Source organism: Ranitomeya imitator, chromosome 8 (genome assembly GCF_032444005.1).
Source record: "Ranitomeya imitator isolate aRanImi1 chromosome 8, aRanImi1.pri, whole genome shotgun sequence".
NCBI classification, from domain to species: Eukaryota; Metazoa; Chordata; class Amphibia; order Anura; family Dendrobatidae; genus Ranitomeya; species Ranitomeya imitator.
Window position 1 is genome coordinate 194,621,931 of NC_091289.1, and position 19,004 is coordinate 194,640,934.

At 44.5% G+C, this 19,004-nt stretch overlaps 1 protein-coding gene across 2 annotated transcripts in view; it reads right to left on the bottom strand.

Moving 5' to 3' along the window:
• Positions 1-19,004, bottom strand: part of PIGK (phosphatidylinositol glycan anchor biosynthesis class K) — a 123,869-nt gene that overhangs the window by 74,272 nt on the left and 30,593 nt on the right. For both annotated transcript variants that reach the window (XM_069738305.1, XM_069738304.1), the window contains exon 9: positions 15,948-16,120. In XM_069738305.1, the coding sequence (XP_069594406.1) occupies positions 15,948-16,120 (173 nt within the window). The remainder of the gene's footprint in view (positions 1-15,947; positions 16,121-19,004) is intronic.

A 19,004-nucleotide genomic window follows, 5' to 3' on the forward strand; every position in this document is an offset into this window, starting at 1 on the left:
AAACGGACACCCTAAAATAAAAAATAACGTATCTCCGGCACCGGTTCTGCTGCGCCAATGTCAGCACTGTGTCCCTGCATAACAGTCAGCAGCCGCTGATCGGCTGCAGCGTTCAATATTCCATCAGAGCAGAAGTTACTGAATGCTGGAGCTGATCCAGCCACTAATCGGCCACTAGGAAGAAGACCACGCCGACATTGGAGGAACAGAGCCGGCCCAAGAGGTCAGCAGGACCAGGTACGAGGACTCGGGACTGGTACATCCTCCAATGGAGACTGTTGGAAGGACAGTGCTGGAGCGGGGGGTGGATATTGGAGGTAAATATGCCTTTTTTACATTATAAGCATCCCTGGAAACTACTAACTTTTAAAGACAACCCCTTTAACGTAGCCATACACATTAAACGTTGATCGTTAGAAAAACCCCTTTAACACGTGAGTGATGAACATGACTACACATAGGTCTGTTTAGAAGCTGTGCACACAGAAGCATATGAAGATTCTTATGTCTCCATGGTGACAGACTACATGTTACTTCTGTGTGTAGTCTGATCCTGCAGTCGCATACTACCTCTGTCCTGAGACTTTAGGGGTCTCTGCTGCTTGTTCACAGAAGGTCAGAGTCACGTACATAAGTAGTATATAGCAGTGAGGAGACTTGTGCAACGTCTTGTGTAAATTATGAGAAAGGGTAGAAAGAAGGTAAGAGGATACGGGGAACACCCACTGAGCACTGAACTTGCAGCTCCACAAGCAGGAAGAGCAGCCGAAACCTGGCTCCAGGCATAGAACCATGGCAAAGAAGCAGATACATGTCATGTACATGAACGTCTACATTAACTGGACTCCTTAGCGCCCCTCGCCACTGTATGGTGACATTCAGGTATGTCCAATTGATCCTGAATTGTTCTGCGGGATGACGATTTAGCCTTATGTGGCGTCTTTAGCCTTATGTAATTATTTCCATCTCTCCTTGTAACACTCAGATTGATTTGATTTCGAGAAAAAAATTGCACTTTTTAGATGTGAAATCTTAAAAAGCCTCCGACTGATCTCATTGCCTTGTGTTATTTTATTAATGGAAGCCGCCATCATTGAAATGTATTAGGCGGTTAAAAAACAGGAATACCAGGAGGGGTTTCTATCTGCGCTAAAGCCTCGTTGTGTCTGATAAATATTTGCTGTAGCAGGAAAGTCTGAGAACTGCAAACGAAATATGAGCTAATTACACAAAGATCTTCCGGACAGAATGGAAAAACCCTGGCGGCTTCCTATCATGTGTATCTGCAATACCATGTGCCGCCTCATGGACAAGTGGCGCTGTTTATCTAACCCATTAAGGCCACGTGCACACGTTCGGAAAAATCCGCAGAGGAATCCGCGACTGATTTCGGTAAATTTGATAACCCGCACTGTGGATTTACCGTGATTTTTTTTTAGCGGATTTTGTGTGGATTGCACCTGCAGATTCCTATTATGGAGCAGGTGTAAACCGCTGCGGAATTCACACAAAGAATTGAGATTCTGCGGAATAAACAACGCTACGTTTCCGTGCGTTTTTTTTCCGCAGCATGTGCACTGCGGATTTTGTTTTCCATAGGTTTACATGGTACTGTACGCTGTATGGAAAACAGCTGCGAATCCGCAGCGGCCAATCCGCTGTGGATCCGCAACGTGTGCAGATCCTCCTGTAACAGTTGTGACTTCTATTGTTTAAGATTATTGTACTTGTTTTTATTATGTATACCCCTCCTCACATGTAAAGCGCCATGCAATAAATGGCGTTATAACAATAAATAATAATAATACCCTTAATATAAGGAATTGCACTGCCATTTTTTTTTCTTAAATGCATATATTTTGGGCTACAAAATATTTTTCCATTTGGATTTCATTAAAAAATTTTTTATACCGTTTGGCTTTTAGTTTCCCTGATTACTGCTATTGCTGGCTGCAGAATTAGTTAACTGAGAATCCATCAGTGAGCTTGTGCTAATAGAGATTGTGTTGGTTTGGCTCTCTTGGCTGCACACGGAGATAGACACAGGTACACTGTCTCTTTAAATCTTCCTCTGGTTTATTATAAACATGCGGCATAAACCAGTGTGAAGTGAAAATAAACAGGCAAAATAGGAAAACAAAACAACATGGTCTCCAGTCTCTGTACCACGGGGATCTGCCCGCTCAGGATATCACAGCCAGGTTCAGTACGGGTTAATACAAACAGTTCTCTGGAGCGGCCATCTCCAGACACACTGAACGACTCAGAAGGCCGACTATTTACCTTCTAAACCCCACCCTGGGGAGGAGATAAGGTGAACAGCCTCCCTCCTGCTCATGAGCTGTTCACCTAAAAGCCTAGCCCTTCAAATGACCAATTAACCCCTCTCAGCACTTGGGTGCTGGAGCCAACTTCTAGGTTTCAGATCACTGAAGCCAGCAGCCTCAGTGACACATCTCTCCCCTCCAGTACTTTGCCAGTGATTTTGTCACAAGAGTTAATATCTGTTTGATCTGTGTCTGAGCTCCTCTATGGTTTATGACCACAGATCACAGAGCGGAGCTGAACTTTGATGTGTTCAGAAATCATTCATTTCACTCCTTCAGCAGCTAAAGGGAAACCCAGAGCTTGGAAAAGCCATCAGGTGCAACAATTAATAGAAACTTTTAAATTTACCCCAATAATCCATGCATTTAAGTAAAATATATATAAAAAAAAAAAAATTAGGTGTCCTTTAAAAATTCATCTTTGCTTCCATTTCCTGAGCAGCAGGATCCAGTTACTTGTGAGCAGCCAGGCACAAAAATATTGCCACATTACCAAAAGTCCTAAATGAAGAATTAGCTGAAAATGATTGCATTAGATATACCACAACCACATTGTCAGGCAAATAAAAAAAAAAAAAAAGAACAAGGACTGAAAAAAAAAAAATGGTATAAAATGGCATAAAAGTCTTAATTTAATTTGGGACAAAATAATAAAAAATACAAACTTTTCTATAAAAAAAAAAAGTGCACAAAACAAATGACGCATTGGGCCAATAAGCAGATATTTCCGGTCTTCTGTAGCGGTACTTTGTATCACCTTATCTTGAGTTATGTTTCCACAGTCAGGAAACCTTCAGTATTCGCTGCGGATTGGACGCTGCATACATCCGCAGCGTCCTGATGTTACAGCATAGTGGTAGGGATTTTATGAAATCCTGTTTCCACTATGTGCGCACGGCTGCATCCGGCGGCCCTGCGTAACCGGACATGTGGCGCGTCTTTCCAGACCGCAGCATGTCTATTTATCTTGCCGAGAGGCTCCGTCTCCACAAGATAAATAACACAGTCTATGAATACGATGCGGTGATTCCGGATGTGTTCAATGAATACATCCAGAATCACCGTGCGTACAACAGGGGGTGGCGCTTTGGGCGGAGCGGGGTATCTGCTGCATCCAAAGCGCAGGGATTCCTGACCGTGGAAACATACCCTAACAGCTTTATAAACCAGAGCAGCATTCACAACTCTGCAGGCTGAATGGTGCAATGAAAATCTATCTGCATCAGAGTTGTAAGAAGGAAGCTGCCTTAACTATTGGCACATGCGGTCAGCCAGCGTCATAGTGCTGATACCATGCAGACATTGGAAGCTTTTGTCTTTGCATCATCACTTGCGTCAGGGTCCGGGCTTTGCTCCTTAAAGGGTCAGTGAGCTGCTCCCATCACTGATGATGCACCCATCGGGCACAAGCCGGAAGTGCAGCTGCCGGGAGGGTTGGTGAAATGAGAAGCGCGGGGAAGGAGGGGTTCTGGTACCCAACCTGAAGTTCGGGTGTCTCTCTAACGCACTGTCCGGCATGAACCCTAAAGTTTTACGTTTGGGTTCGCACATCTCTAATAATTACATCTGCACGACCATTTTGTAGGGTTATCCCCACACTTGCATTATTCTTACACAGTACAGTATCGGCGTATCTATAGTAAGCAGGAGGATTCTTTATTGTACTTTTGTCTTATTTCCTCTCCATTTTCCCTACGAACATACAGTGACACATAACCAGTGCCGTCCTCATGTTATGGGCTAGATCTACGTTCCCAGCAGCACCCGGCTTCTTCCGAGTGCTCCAGGCCCCTCACTCTGCTCTCCTAGATCACACTACTAAATGGTGTGAGCTGCCTGTAACATTCCACATTCTATATGTATAGACCATGTATCAGTTTTTAATAGATCAATGCATTAAGAGATTTTATTCCCTCTTTTTCAAACACGTGCTCATTATTGTTCACGTTATTTCTTGTTGCTGACTTTCAGTATCTGTTTGCAGACACTGCTGTGCAGAATCTAGTCGTCCGGTCGTGTTGTGAGCGGGCATTGCGGTGTATGAGTATTCGCTTTTGCAACTAGTATGTGCACAGTGGTTTCTATATAAGAAGGGCAAAGCTTCAGCGCAGGAGCGTGCAATACATTCTGGTGCCTTCGCTTATAGTGGGTATCATATCTTTTTGGATTCTACTGGGACAACACATATCGGTGGATGTTGGACATATGGTGAGCTTTGTTTTGTTGGTGGTCAGAGGAACTTACGCAAATCGCTTGTTATTTCTTTATCTTTTCTCCATTTTCCTTGAAGATCAGTCATTACTAACTTGTATGCTACTGCCATAAAACACATCCAGGGCTTAGATTGCCCCTGATGAAGCCACTGCTGGTGGCGAAACGCTTATGGTTTCAGTTCCGTGCCCTTCCAGACGCATTATATGCATTTATGTCATCTACTTGGCGTCCTATCTAATTTTCTGCTGAAATTCGCCATCGGTCCGCCTCTGTACCTGTCTAGTCATACAACACTGTTTTTTTTCTACATGTAATTTTACTGTTTTCAGTTTTTTTTTACTTCTGGTATTTTTCTTATTTTACATATGGATTTATCCGGAATGTAGGACCATTGATTTTGAGGAGTGTAGAACGCCCTGTGGTCCATTTTATATTGGACCTGGGCGAGCTGTTGTACACACTACTGAGTCTTTTCATGTCAGTGTTGCTTTTCTACATCTTAATACAGATTTATTCTTTTCTGTTCAGGATCTGCGGTTCTGGTTTGGATGGGTCTTTCCTGTTGTATAGTTTGTGTACTTTCTTTACTTGTTCTCACATTTTCTATATTCCTTCGTACAGGGGTTGTGCACATCTGTTTGAGGCCGGGTGCAGACTAGTATTCGATATTGACGATGTTTTATTCTGGAGGATAAAATGTTTGGTCGCTATAAAAGCTGCAGAAAGCGACATTTCTGCCGAGCAGCCTCCTCGCTGCTCTTGTACTTGAACCTCCCGCTGTCATGAAACATATTCGGCCACTTGAGTTCACTCGCTGCAGAGCTGAGCACTGCTCCTGGTTCTGCTCCTGGTTTCTTCTTAGAGAAAAGCGAGATGTATTTGCGACAATCTGAGGGCATAAAGCTTCTCGAGTGATCAGAATGGGTTTATAGATGCGGGAGAATGGTCTCAGCACTGCAGACATGTCCGCACTTCACATTCCCAGTGGATTCATATCCAGTCCAACAAAGCAAATATTGTATCGCAGAGACGGATTTCATCTGCGCCAGTAATCATATTCTACAGAGAGAGTACAAAGGAGGGCAACAAAATTAATAAAGGGGATGGGAGAACTACAATACCCAGATAGATTAGCGAAATTAGGATTATTTAGTCTAGTAAAAAGACGACTGAGGGGCGATCTAATAACCATGTATAAGTATATAAGGGGACAATACAAATATCTCGCTGAGGATCTGTTTATACCAAGGAAGGTGACGGGCACAAGGGGGCATTCTTTGCGTCTGGAGGAGAGAAGGTTTTTCCACCAACATAGAAGAGGATTCTTTACTGTTAGGGCAGTGAGAATCTGGAATTGCTTGCCTGAGGAGGTGGTGATGGCGAACTCAGTCGAGGGGTTCAAGAGAAGCCTGGATGTCTTCCTGGAGCAGAACAATATTGTATCATACAATTATTAGGTTCTGTAGAAGGACGTAGATCTGGGTATTTATTATGATGGAATATAGGCTGAACTGGATGGACAAATGTCTTTTTTCGGCCTTACTAACTATGTTACTATGTAATTTTCATCAGCTGCTAATCCTTCATATCTGAATGTGCTCGGCCCATCTCTATTCTGGAACTCAATATTTAGAGTCTACAGATTGATGAGGGTCAGGAAAATGTGGGGGAAGATTGGGCTGTGGTTACATTGAAGCAAGAAATCATTTATGTTTTAAATAACAATCTGCAGTCACCACTAGGGGGAGCTCCCTGTGTACAGAGATACATGATAAGATCCTGTCTGCAGCCACCACTAGGGGGAGATCCCTGTATACAGAGATACATGATAAGATCCTGTCTGCAGTCACCACTAGGGGGAGCTCCCTGTATACAGATATACATGATAAGATCCTGTCTGCAGCCACAACTAGGGGGAGCTCCCTGTATACAGAGATACATGATAAGATCCTGTCTGCAGACACCACTAGGGGGAGCTCCCTGTATACAGAGATACATGATAAGATCCTGTCTGCAGTCACCACTAGGGGGAGCTCCCTGTATACAGAGATACATGATAAGATACTGTCTGCAGTCACCACTAGGGGGAGCTCCCTGTATACAGATATACATGATAAGATACTGTCTGCAGTCACCACTAGGGGGAGATCCCTATATACAGAGATACATGATAAGATCCTGTCTGCAGCCACCACTAGGGGGAGCTCCCTGTATACAGATATACATGATAAGATCCTGTCTGCAGCCACCACTAGGGGGAGCTCCCTGTATACAGAGATACATGATAAGAACCTGTCTGCAGTCACCACTAGGGGGAGATCCCTATATACAGAGATACATGATAAGATCCTGTCTGCAGCCACCACTAGGGGGAGCTCCCTGTATACAGATATACATGATAAGATCCTGTCTGCAGCCACCACTAGGGGGAGCTCCCTGTATACAGATATACATGATAAGATACTGTCTGCAGTCACCACTAGGGGGAGATCCCTATATACAGAGATACATGATAAGATCCTGTCTGCAGTCACCACTAGGGGGAGCTCCCTGTATACAGAGATACATGATAAGATCCTGTCTGCAGTCACCACTAGGGGGAGCTCCCTGTATACAGAGATATATGATAAGATCCTGTCTGCAGCCACCACTAGGGGGAGCTCCCTGTATACAGAGATACATGTTAAGATCCTGTCTGCAGACACCACTAGGGGGAGCTCCCTGTGTACAGAGATACATGATAAGATCCTGTCTGCAGCCACCACTAGGGGGAGATCCCTGTATACAGAGATACATGATAAGATCCTGTCTGCAGCCACAACTAGGGGGAGCTCCCTGTATACAGATATACATGATAAGATCCTGTCTGCAGCCACAACTAGGGGGAGCTCCCTGTATACAGAGATACATGATAAGATCCTGTCTGCAGACACCACTAGGGGGAGCTCCCTGTATACAGAGATACATGATAAGATCCTGTCTGCAGTCACCACTAGGGGGAGCTCCCTGTACACAGAGATACATGATAAGATCCTGTCTGCAGTCACCACTAGGGGGAGCTCCCTGTATACAGAGATACATGATAAGATACTGTCTGCAGTCACCACTAGGGGGAGCTCCCTGTATACAGATATACATGATAAGATCCTGTCTGCAGACACCACTAGGGGGAGCTCCCTGTATACAGAGATACATGATAAGATCCTGTCTGCAGTCACCACTAGGGGGAGCTCCCTGTATACAGAGATACATGATAAGATACTGTCTGCAGTCACCACTAGGGGGAGCTCCCTGTATACAGAGATACATGATAAGATACTGTCTGCAGTCACCACTAGGGGGAGATCCCTATATACAGAGATACATGATAAGATCCTGTCTGCAGCCACCACTAGGGGGAGCTCCCTGTATACAGATATACATGATAAGATCCTGTCTGCAGCCACCACTAGGGGGAGCTCCCTGTATACAGAGATACATGATAAGATCCTGCCTGCAGTCACCACTAGGGGGAGCTCCCTGTATACAGATATACATGATAAGATACTGTCTGCAGTCACCACTAGGGGGAGATCCCTATATACAGAGATACATGATAAGATCCTGTCTGCAGTCACCACTAGGGGGAGCTCCCTGTATACAGAGATACATGATAAGATCCTGTCTGCAGTCACCACTAGGGGGAGCTCCCTGTATACAGAGATACATGTTAAGATCCTGTCTGCAGACACCACTAGGGGGAGCTCCCTGTGTACAGAGATACATGATAAGATCCTGTCTGCAGTCACCACTAGGGGGAGCTCCCTGTATACAGAGAGATATGATAAGATCCTGTCTGCAGTCACCACTAGGGGGAGCTCCCTGTATACACTTCTTCTCCACGGTATTCACGGTGGAAAATGAAATGCTAGGTGAAATCCCAAGAAACAATGAAAACCCTATATTAAGGGTCACCAATCTAACCCAAGAAGAGGTGCGAAACCGGCTAAATAAGATTAAAATAGATAAATCTCCGGGTCCGGATGGCATACACCCACGAGTACTAAGAGAACTAAGTAATGTAATAGATAAACCATTATTTCTTATTTTTAGTGACTCTATAGCGACAGGGTCTGTTCCGCAGGACTGGCGCATAGCAAATGTGGTGCCAATATTCAAAAAGGGCTCTAAAAGTGAACCTGGAAATTATAGGCCAGTAAGTCTAACCTCTATTGTTGGTAAAATATTTGAAGGGTTTCTGAGGGATGTTATTCTGGATTATCTCAATGAGAATAACTGTTTAACTCCATATCAGCATGGGTTTATGAGAAATCGCTCCTGTCAAACCAATCTAATCAGTTTTTATGAAGAGGTAAGCTATAGGCTGGACCACGGTGAGTCATTGGACGTGGTATATCTCGATTTTTCCAAAGCGTTTGATACCGTGCCGCACAAGAGGTTGGTACACAAAATGAGAATGCTTGGTCTGGGGGAAAATGTGTGTAAATGGGTTAGTAACTGGCTTAGTGATAGAAAGCAGAGGGTGGTTATAAATGGTATAGTCTCTAACTGGGTCGCTGTGACCAGTGGGGTACCGCAGGGGTCAGTATTGGGACCTGTTCTCTTCAACATATTCATTAATGATCTGGTAGAAGGTTTACACAGTAAAATATCGATATTTGCAGATGATACAAAACTATGTAAAGCAGTTAATACAAGAGAAGATAGTATTCTGCTACAGATGGATCTGGATAAGTTGGAAACTTGGGCTGAAAGGTGGCAGATGAGGTTTAACAATGATAAATGTAAGGTTATACACATGGGAAGAGGGAATCAATATCACCATTACACACTGAACGGGAAACCACTGGGTAAATCTGACAGGGAGAAGGACTTGGGGATCCTAGTTAATGATAAACTTACCTGGAGCAGCCAGTGCCAGGCAGCAGCTGCCAAGGCAAACAGGATCATGGGGTGCATTAAAAGAGGTCTGGATACACATGATGAGAGCATTATACTGCCTCTGTACAAATCCCTAGTTAGACCGCACATGGAGTACTGTGTCCAGTTTTGGGCACCGGTGCTCAGGAAGGATATAATGGAACTAGAGAGAGTACAAAGGAGGGCAACAAAATTAATAAAGGGGATGGGAGAACTACAATACCCAGATAGATTAGCGAAATTAGGATTATTTAGTCTAGAAAAAAGACGACTGAGGGGCGATCTAATAACCATGTATAAGTATATAAGGGGACAATACAAATATCTCGCTGAGGATCTGTTTATACCAAGGAAGGTGACGGGCACAAGGGGGCATTCTTTGCGTCTGGAGGAGAGAAGGTTTTTCCACCAACATAGAAGAGGATTCTTTACTGTTAGGGCAGTGAGAATCTGGAATTGCTTGCCTGAGGAGGTGGTGATGGCGAACTCAGTCGAGGGGTTCAAGAGAGGCCTGGATGTCTTCCTGGAGCAGAACAATATTGTATCATACAATTATTAGGTTCTGTAGAAGGACGTAGATCTGGGGATTTATTATGATGGAATATAGGCTGAACTGGATGGACAAATGTCTTTTTTCGGCCTTACTAACTATGTTACTATGTTACTCGCCGTCTGTAGCCGTATATCGTTGTCTGTAGCCGTATGTCGTCGTCTGTCGCTATCTGTAGTCACGGATTACGAGGTCGATGGAGCAGTCTCCAGCTGTAGTCGCCAACATGAGGGCAGCTCACAGCGTTGTAGCCATCAGCCGCCATCTCAACTCCACATAGGACAGATTATCGGGAAGATAATGGTCATAGATGGGGGTCACATCGACCCCCACAGCTTCTATCACATGAGGTCAGCCCCAATTGGTGGTAGTAATATTATATACGCTGCTCACCTCTGGTGTCCTCTGGTGTCCATTGCACTAGGAGATACAGCTCATGCACAAAAGTGGCGCTGGTGGACCAAAGCGCAGAGTTGCCTCCTTTGCCACCTAAACATGGTCACTGGTAGAGTTCTTAAGGTCTTCTATGGCCAGGACATTGCCTTACTGACCACCACCAGGTGGCACTAGAGAGAGAGGCAGCTATATAAGAGCAGGGTCTGGTGTCTGGGGGTCAGCAAAGTGCAGCATGTAGAGCCCTGGGGAGGATGCATGCAGAACTGACTGCACGGGTCAATGGACGCTGCAGATTGCTGCGCACTTACACCACTGGCTCTGCTCGCTGGATGGAGAGCTCAGTCCCGGGACAGGTGAAGGGCCCACACCCCTCACACATTAATGCCGTATCCTGTGGATAGAGGGGACACTAGAGACGCAGTCACTATAGGATGATATAATAATATGGCGATAACCTAACTGCTGATCTGGTGAATTACAAAGACAAACTGCTAAGGTCCGATCCAACAAGTCCTATAAGGTGTGAATATGGAAGAACACGGATAATGTGTTAGTGGTGCGCCCCCTACAGGTCAAAGTCAGAAATGCAGGACCAAACAACGGTGTAACTAGAGAAGAACCGAGTCCGATCTGCAGATGCAGGAGAACAGGGCGTCTCACGGACCGGACACACGGATCAGTCTTTAAAACTGCTATCTGCACAGATCTACGAAATCCTATATGTCCAAGAATAAAACACGGAAACACACGGGCCTGTAGAACAGATGTGTGAATGCGGCCTTAGGCCGCCGTCACACTATCAGTATTTGGTCAGTATTTTACATCAGTATTTGTAGCCAAAACCAGGAGTGAGTGATAAATACAGAAGTGGTGCAGATGTGTCTATTATACTTTTCCTCTATTTATTCCACTCCTGGTTTTGGCTACAAATACTGATGTAAAATACTGACCGAATACTGATAGTGTGATGGCAGCCTTAGACTGTACGGCAGGATGTATAATCGGATTTATATGGTTCACACGTTTTTTAGTGGAAGGTTGTGCGGTCGTCAGTGGTGTAACATGGCGGAGGGGCGTACAGGGCGCCAAATCTTATGGAAGTGCAACATCTCTAACATACTTACATAAAATCAGAATAATAACATAGTAACATAACATAGTAACATAGTTAGTAAGGCCGAAAAAAGACATTTGTCCATCCAGTTCAGCCTATATTCCATCATAATAAATAAATCCCCAGATCTACGTCCTTCTACAGAACCTAATAATTGTATGATACAATATTGTTCTGCTCCAGGAAGACATCCAGGCCTCTCTTGAACCCCTCGACTGAGTTCGCCATCACCACCTCCTCAGGCAAGCAATTCCAGATTCTCACTGCCCTAACAGTAAAGAATCCTCTTCTATGTTGGTGGAAAAACCTTCTCTCCTCCAGACGCAAAGAATGCCCCCTTGTGCCCGTCACCTTCCTTGGTATAAACAGATCCTCAGCGAGATATTTGTATTGTCCCCTTATATACTTATACATGGTTATTAGATCGCCCCTCAGTCGTCTTTTTTCTAGACTAAATAATCCTAATTTCGCTAATCTATCTGGGTATTGTAGTTCTCCCATCCCCTTTATTAATTTTGTTGCCCTCCTTTGTACTCTCTCTAGTTCCATTATATCCTTCCTGAGCACCGGTGCCCAAAACTGGACACAGTACTCCATGTGCGGTCTAACTAGGGATTTGTACAGAGGCAGTATAATGCTCTCATCATGTGTATCCAGACCTCTTTTAATGCACCCCATGATCCTGTTTGCCCAACTGCACAACTTTATTTTTTTTTTCTCCTGAAACTAAACAAAATGTTTACAGATAAAAATAGATGGAAAGAGGGAAACTATGACTATAATATTCTTAAAATTTGAATAAATATGACTGTGGTGTAAGGCGTTCAGCACTGGATTGGTGGAAAAGACTCAAAACACTAGTGTCGTCCTGTGCCGGCAGCCTGCACTGCCCCACTAGTGGGCTCACTGGTACGTGCAAGACTGTAATGCACCACCAGAGGGCGCACAGTAACAATGATGGGAAATGTCTCGATCTCCCCGATATTCAGTGCATCACAGGATAAATTATTATTATTTATATAGCACCAGTAATTCCATGGTGCTGTACTTGTGAAAAGGGGTTACATACAGGGTTATAGATATCGTTAACAGTAAGTAAATTTACAGTGACAGACTGGTACGGATAAATAATAATAATAATTTTTATTTATATAGCGCCAACATATTCCGCAGCGCTTTACAAATTATAGAGGGGACTTGTACAGACAATAGACATTACAGCATAACAGAAATACAGTTCAAAACAGATACCAGGAGGAGTGAGGGCCCTGCTGCTCGCAAGTTACAGACTATGAGGAAAAGGGGAGACACGAGAGGTGGATGGTAACAATTGCTTTAGTTATTCGGACCGGCCATAGTGTAAGGCTCAGGTGTTCATGTAAAGCTGCATGAACCAGTTACCTGCCTAAGTATGTAGCAGTACAGACACAGAGGGCTAATACTGCATAAAGTGAATGAGAACATGATGCGAGGAACCTTTTTTTTTTTTATTATAAATAGGCCACACAGGGATCGTTAGGTTAATACATTGAGGCGGTAGGCCAGTCTGAACAAATGAGTTTTTAGGGCACGCTTAAAACTGTGGGGATTGGGGATTAATCGTATTAACCTAGGTAGTGCATTCCAAAGAATCGGCGCAGCACGTGTAAAGTCTTGGAGATGGGAGTGGGAGGTTCTGATTATTGAGGATGCTAACCTGAGGTCATCAGCGGAGCGGAGGGCACGGGTAGGGTGGTAGACTGATACCAGAGAGGAGATGTAGGGTGGTGCTGAGCCATGGAGTGCTTTGTGGATGAGGGTAGTAGTTTTGTACTGGATTCTGGAGTGGATGGGTAGCCAGTGTAATGACAGGCACAGGGTAGAGGCATCGGTGTAACGGTTGGTGAGGAATATGATCCTGGCTGCAGCATTCAGGACAGATTGGAGCGGGGAGAGTTTGGTAAGAGGGAGGCCGATTAGTAGAGAGTTACAATAGTCCAGACGAGAATGAATAAGTGAAACAGTCAGAGTTTTTGCAGAGTCGAAAGTAAGAAAAGGGTGAATTCTAGAAATGTTTTTGAGATGCAGGTAAGAAGAGCGAGCCAGTGATCGGATGTGGGGGGTGAATGAAAGGTCAGAATCAAGGATGACCCCAAGGCAGCGGGCATGTTGCTTTGGAGTAATGGTGGAACCGCACACGGAGATGGCAATGTCAGGCAAAGGTAGGTTAGTAGAGGGAGAGAACACGAGGAGTTCAGTTTTTGACAGGTTTAGTTTCAGATAGAGGGAGGACATGATGTTAGAGACAGCGGTAAGACAATCACTGGTGTTTTCTAAAAAGGTCGGTGTGATATCAGGAGCAGAAGTCTATAATTGGGTGTCGTCAGCATAAAATGATGGACGGCTGCAGATTGTGTCCATGGAGAAAACCGACAGCACTTGTGCAGTCTGACTTCTGTCTTAGAGGCGCAATGGGTTTATTTTTGACTCCTTATTAAAGTCTGACGTGGTTTTTTTTTTTTTATCTTCCATCCTCACATTCCAGGAGGTTGGTTGTTTCATTGTCTACGCACACGTGGCCTTATGCAATTATTATTATTATTATTTTTTTTTTTTTTACTGGACGGGTTATATTTGTCAGTGGCAGCATTTTGAAGTACGTATAATTTATTACTAAACTTGAACTTTTCGTGGGTAGAAATAAAATAATAAAAAAAAAGTAAAATTCTGGAGTCTTTTTTCAGGTTTTAGGCTATTCAGGCATTACCTAGATTCTGTAATTTTTTATGTTTTGCTACTTATGTACAAGAAAATCACTTTCTAACAAGACTATCCCCCCATCATGGTCTGAGAGTCGTGTCGTTCTCATTTATCGGCTTGCAGTGAGACGTATGGTCCATCAGGAAGCCGAGCCACTCGCTGGACTATATAGAAACACAAACATGGCAGTCATGGGGGGCCATCAGACCCTGACAGCCATAGTAATCCACTGGCACCCATAACAATGGAGGGGATTGCGCTATGGGTGATCAAATGGGTGCGAGGGCTCGTCACAGCGTCACGTCAGCATCTAAATGGTTAAACTGGTCCCAGTAAAAAGTGACGACCGGCTGCAGAGCCTTGTATTGCCAGGTCACAATGGTGGCGCTGCTAGAAGAAAACTTAAAAGACACCGCGCTACATGAGCATTGTGCCCTCTTCATGCGCAATCATTGGGGGGCTCAGAAGTTGGACCCCCATCTGTCAAAGTGAGAGCATATACAAGCTGAACCATCTCTTCATAACATGGAAATCCCAGAGTCTATTTTTTCCTGCAGCTCAGTGTCTTCTAGTCTTTCACAAGATTAAACCTTCTGCAAGCAAATGCTTATAATGAATGCACAATGTCAGATGTGATCCATACAGTCTGAATCCTGACGACCTTCGCAGCGCAGCTTTCCTCTGAGGATGATCGGCAGGTTTCCAGGTGTGATGAGACCCTGCGGGCGCCTCTAACGTTACCTCTGGCAGGTAAACCCGTTGTATATGTTATAGCGCCACCAGAGATGAAATCTCATTCACAAGCTGCAGGTAAACTCCAGTGTAGATGACCCTGCAGTGCAGACACCTCACAATGTGGATTTATGCAGGGAAATCTGCCCCAATAAAAGGTACATTAAGCCACGGCAGGTTCACTATGGATATGACCCATACAGACAAGCCTTAAATGCAGAGGCAACAAGTTGCAAACTTATTTCTATTAAGATTTTGCAAATCCAAGTTGAATCTGGGCCAAAATACATGATTTTAACATAAAATGCTCCCTGTAATTTGCAAAATACCCTTTTGTGAGATGCAAAGTCAAATATCTTAATTCCTTTCTATATGGATCCATTCATGCTGCTATTGAGAATTTATCATCTCACCTTTCTTTGGTAAATGCAATACAGTAATCCACCACAAGAGGGCGCACAGAACCAATGTAACTGATGGTGAAGTCCAGCGTCTCTTTCTCCCCCATATTCGGTAATGACCGCCGCACATCGCCGTTTACATCTATGTATAAATACTTGGATTTTCACTGATCCCGTTGTTCATGAATCTGACTGTACATCACTTCTGTGTTCTGGAGCCTCAATTCCTATTTCTAGGGTACAAACTACTTGGTGTGATTTTTTTTATGCTCATGCAATCCCCACCACATGGCGCATATTTTGCCGCAGATTATTGGACATCCTCAGTCTAATATTTTAGACTGCAAACTTTCTCCACTTAGGATTTTGCAGCAAATCTGCATCTAAATCCACCTGCTGATTTTAATGCAGATTTTCAACAAGGAATAAAATTGCAAAGTATAAAATTATTTCACGGCAAGAATAGAGCGGCCTATGAAGAAAAAATGCCTAAATATACCAGAACCCACCGTTAACATGACAGACCCTGTTAGTGAAATGGGATGCAGGCGTACCTCGGCTTCGCGGCCTCCGGATGGGGCTGGAGCGTTACGGTTTTCTCGGTGAGCTCCACTTTCCTCACGCTGCCGAAGAAATCAGTAATAAGAACAGTCTGCGGGTCTCTCTGGAAGAGGTTGGTGCGATGGCCCGGCGTAGAAACACACTGGCTCTTCGGGCAGACTTGGAACTACAAAGAGAAAAACAGCATAAAAAAAAAAGACATCAAAAGATGGAAACATCAGCAAACAACAATGACCACTGGGACACAGAAAGCTCATAGTTCTAGAACTTTATTAAAAAAAAGTTTTTACCAAGCTACAGTTCACCTATGTCACCACCAGGGGGCGCTGTTGTACTGTTTAACAGGAGAATTTGATGGTGGAGATTGGAGCTGCAGGTCAGATCGCAAAAAGATTTATACAAACATTGGTTGTAAAACACAATGCTGGGAGCTTTTTGTAATGATCCATCCAAGTCTTGTAGCGATAAAGGGTTTCTCTGCTGCTATATATATATATATATATATATATATATATATATATATATATATATATATATATATATATATATCCATTATTAACCTAAGTGAATGTAGTAGACCACTTTTAGAAAGAAAAAAAAGTTGCAAATTATGAGGTTTCATTTGTATACAAATTTGCAACTTGTTCTACAGTCTCCAAATTCACAATCAATAATTTAGCGATTGAAATGCATCAAACAAATACAAATAAAAAGTATGCAACTTTGCAAGAGAACATCTTGATTAAATCTCCCGTGAGCCTTGATAACCACAAGCTCCATCCGATCCCTCCGTACGATCCGCCCGCCACCCACATTCAGTAGGACAGATAACTGCACCGTGTGTTTGCAGTCTGCTACTATGAAGACACATACGTCTGCACGGGAGCTGCGGACAGAAAACATCAGCAGATTTTTTATTTGCGATTATTTGCTTCATTCTATATTTTAGATGCATTGGAGCGGAATGATCGCGCTGGTGGAAAGGAGAAGACGACCCTTAATATCCGGACCCCCCACCAATGACAAACTAGCGGGCACAATGGTCAGAGTCCGGGGGACACTGGGGCAGTGATCCACTCCACAGGCATTTTATGGAGATTTTAATACGACCAACCTAGGACGTAAAGTACCAGCCACAACTTTTGTTTGGACATGTAAAATGTTATGTCAGCAGAACTACTCTCACTGCGCAATGTGTCTCATCGCCGCTCAGTTGTGACCATCTCTCCGACCAGCCGTCCCCCTCATGTTCTCCTGTACTAACAGGTAGTCAGACTCATGTGCACCTACAAACTGACGCCACCAATCAGATCCCTCCAAGCAGCTCTCAAACTCCTCGCCTCCTGCCGAGCTCTGCCCCTGTATGTACCCAGCAGCTGACAGAGAGAAACCCATCACAAGCAGGAGGCAAAAGCTGCATCACACTCAGTAAACAGACCCAGGACAGCAGCTCTCACCAAATTATCACTTACTGCAATAACACAGGAAGAACAAAAGCAATGTGAGGAGATTCTGCCACACTGTCACTATTACATATGAGCAAGAAAGTGATCATAATAACAATCTTTATTTATATAGCGCCAACATATTCTGCAGCGCTTTACAGTTTAGTAGTTCATACACAACAGTTATAAGTAACAACGTTCAAAATAATTCGATAATTAAAGCAAAATAAGCCGCCCCTGCTCGTGAGAGATTACAATCTACAATGGTGGGGGAGACCAGGTACAGGGGCTTATTTACAATGATGGTGCAGCCATCCTGACGGAGTGGGGGATAAACGCTGCATGAGGTGGTCATCAGCCAGTATTTGTGGTGCTATTGGGTGCGGTGGAGTTTGATGGCGGATTATTCTCAGATAGTGAATGGGCCACACACACACACACGGACTTTGATTAGGAACGTGATAGGCCGCTCTGAACAGATGTGTTTTGACGGCACCCCAAAAACTATGTAAGTTGTGGATAGTCCTAATATCTTGGGGTAGAGCATTCCAGAGGATTGGCGCAGCACAGGAGAAGTCTTGGAGTCGGGAGTGGGAGGTACGGATTAGTGCAGAGGTTAGTGGAAAGTCATTTGCAGAGCGCAGTGGTCTGTTAGGCCGATAGACAAATGAGGGAGGAGATGTAAGGGGGGCCGCACTGCGGAGAGCTTTATGGGTGAGAACAAGTACTTTGAATTGTATCCTGTAATGAATGGGCAGCCAGTGTAACGACTGGTGAAGAGCGGACGCGTCCGAGTAACGATTAGCCAGTAGGACGACCTGGCTGCTGCACTAAGGAAGGACTGGAGAGGGGAAAGTCGAGTGAGGGGGAGGCCAATTAATAGAGCGTTGCAGTAGTCCAGGCGGGAGTGGATCAGGGCGACAGTGAGGGTTTTTGTTGTTTCCATGGTGAGAAAAGGGCGGATTCTAGAGATGTTCTTTAGGTGTAAGCGGCACGAGCGGGCAAGAGATTGTATATGGGAGGTGAAGGAGAGATCGGAGTCAAACATAACACCCAGACAGCGCGCCTGCTGCCGGGGTGTTATTATGGTGCCACCCACGGAGAGGGAAATGTCAGATTTAGGGAGGTTAGTAGATGGTGGGAGCAGAAGAAGTTCAGTTTTGGAGAGGTTGAGTTTCAGATAGAGAGCGGACATGATGTTGGAGACTGCGGACAGACAGTCAGTGGCATTCTGTAGTACAGCGGAGGTAAGGTCAGGGGATGACGTGTATAGTTGTGTCATCGGCATAAAGATGGTACTGAAAGCCAAATCTGCTGATGGTTTGTCCAATTGGGGCTGTGTAGAGAGAGAACAGAAGGGGGCCAAGGACTGAGCCCTGAGGTACCCCGACAGCGAGAGGAAGAGGAGATGAAGTGGAGCCAGAGAACAGAACACTGAAGGAGCGGTCAGAAAGATAGGAGGAGAACCAGGAGAGAGCAGTGTCCTTAATGCCTAGTGACTGGAGCCTAGAAAGAAGGAGAGGGTGGTCAACAGTGTCGAAAGCTGCAGAAAGATCGAGGAGAATGAGCAGAGAGTGGTCACCGTTACATTTTGATGAGACTCCA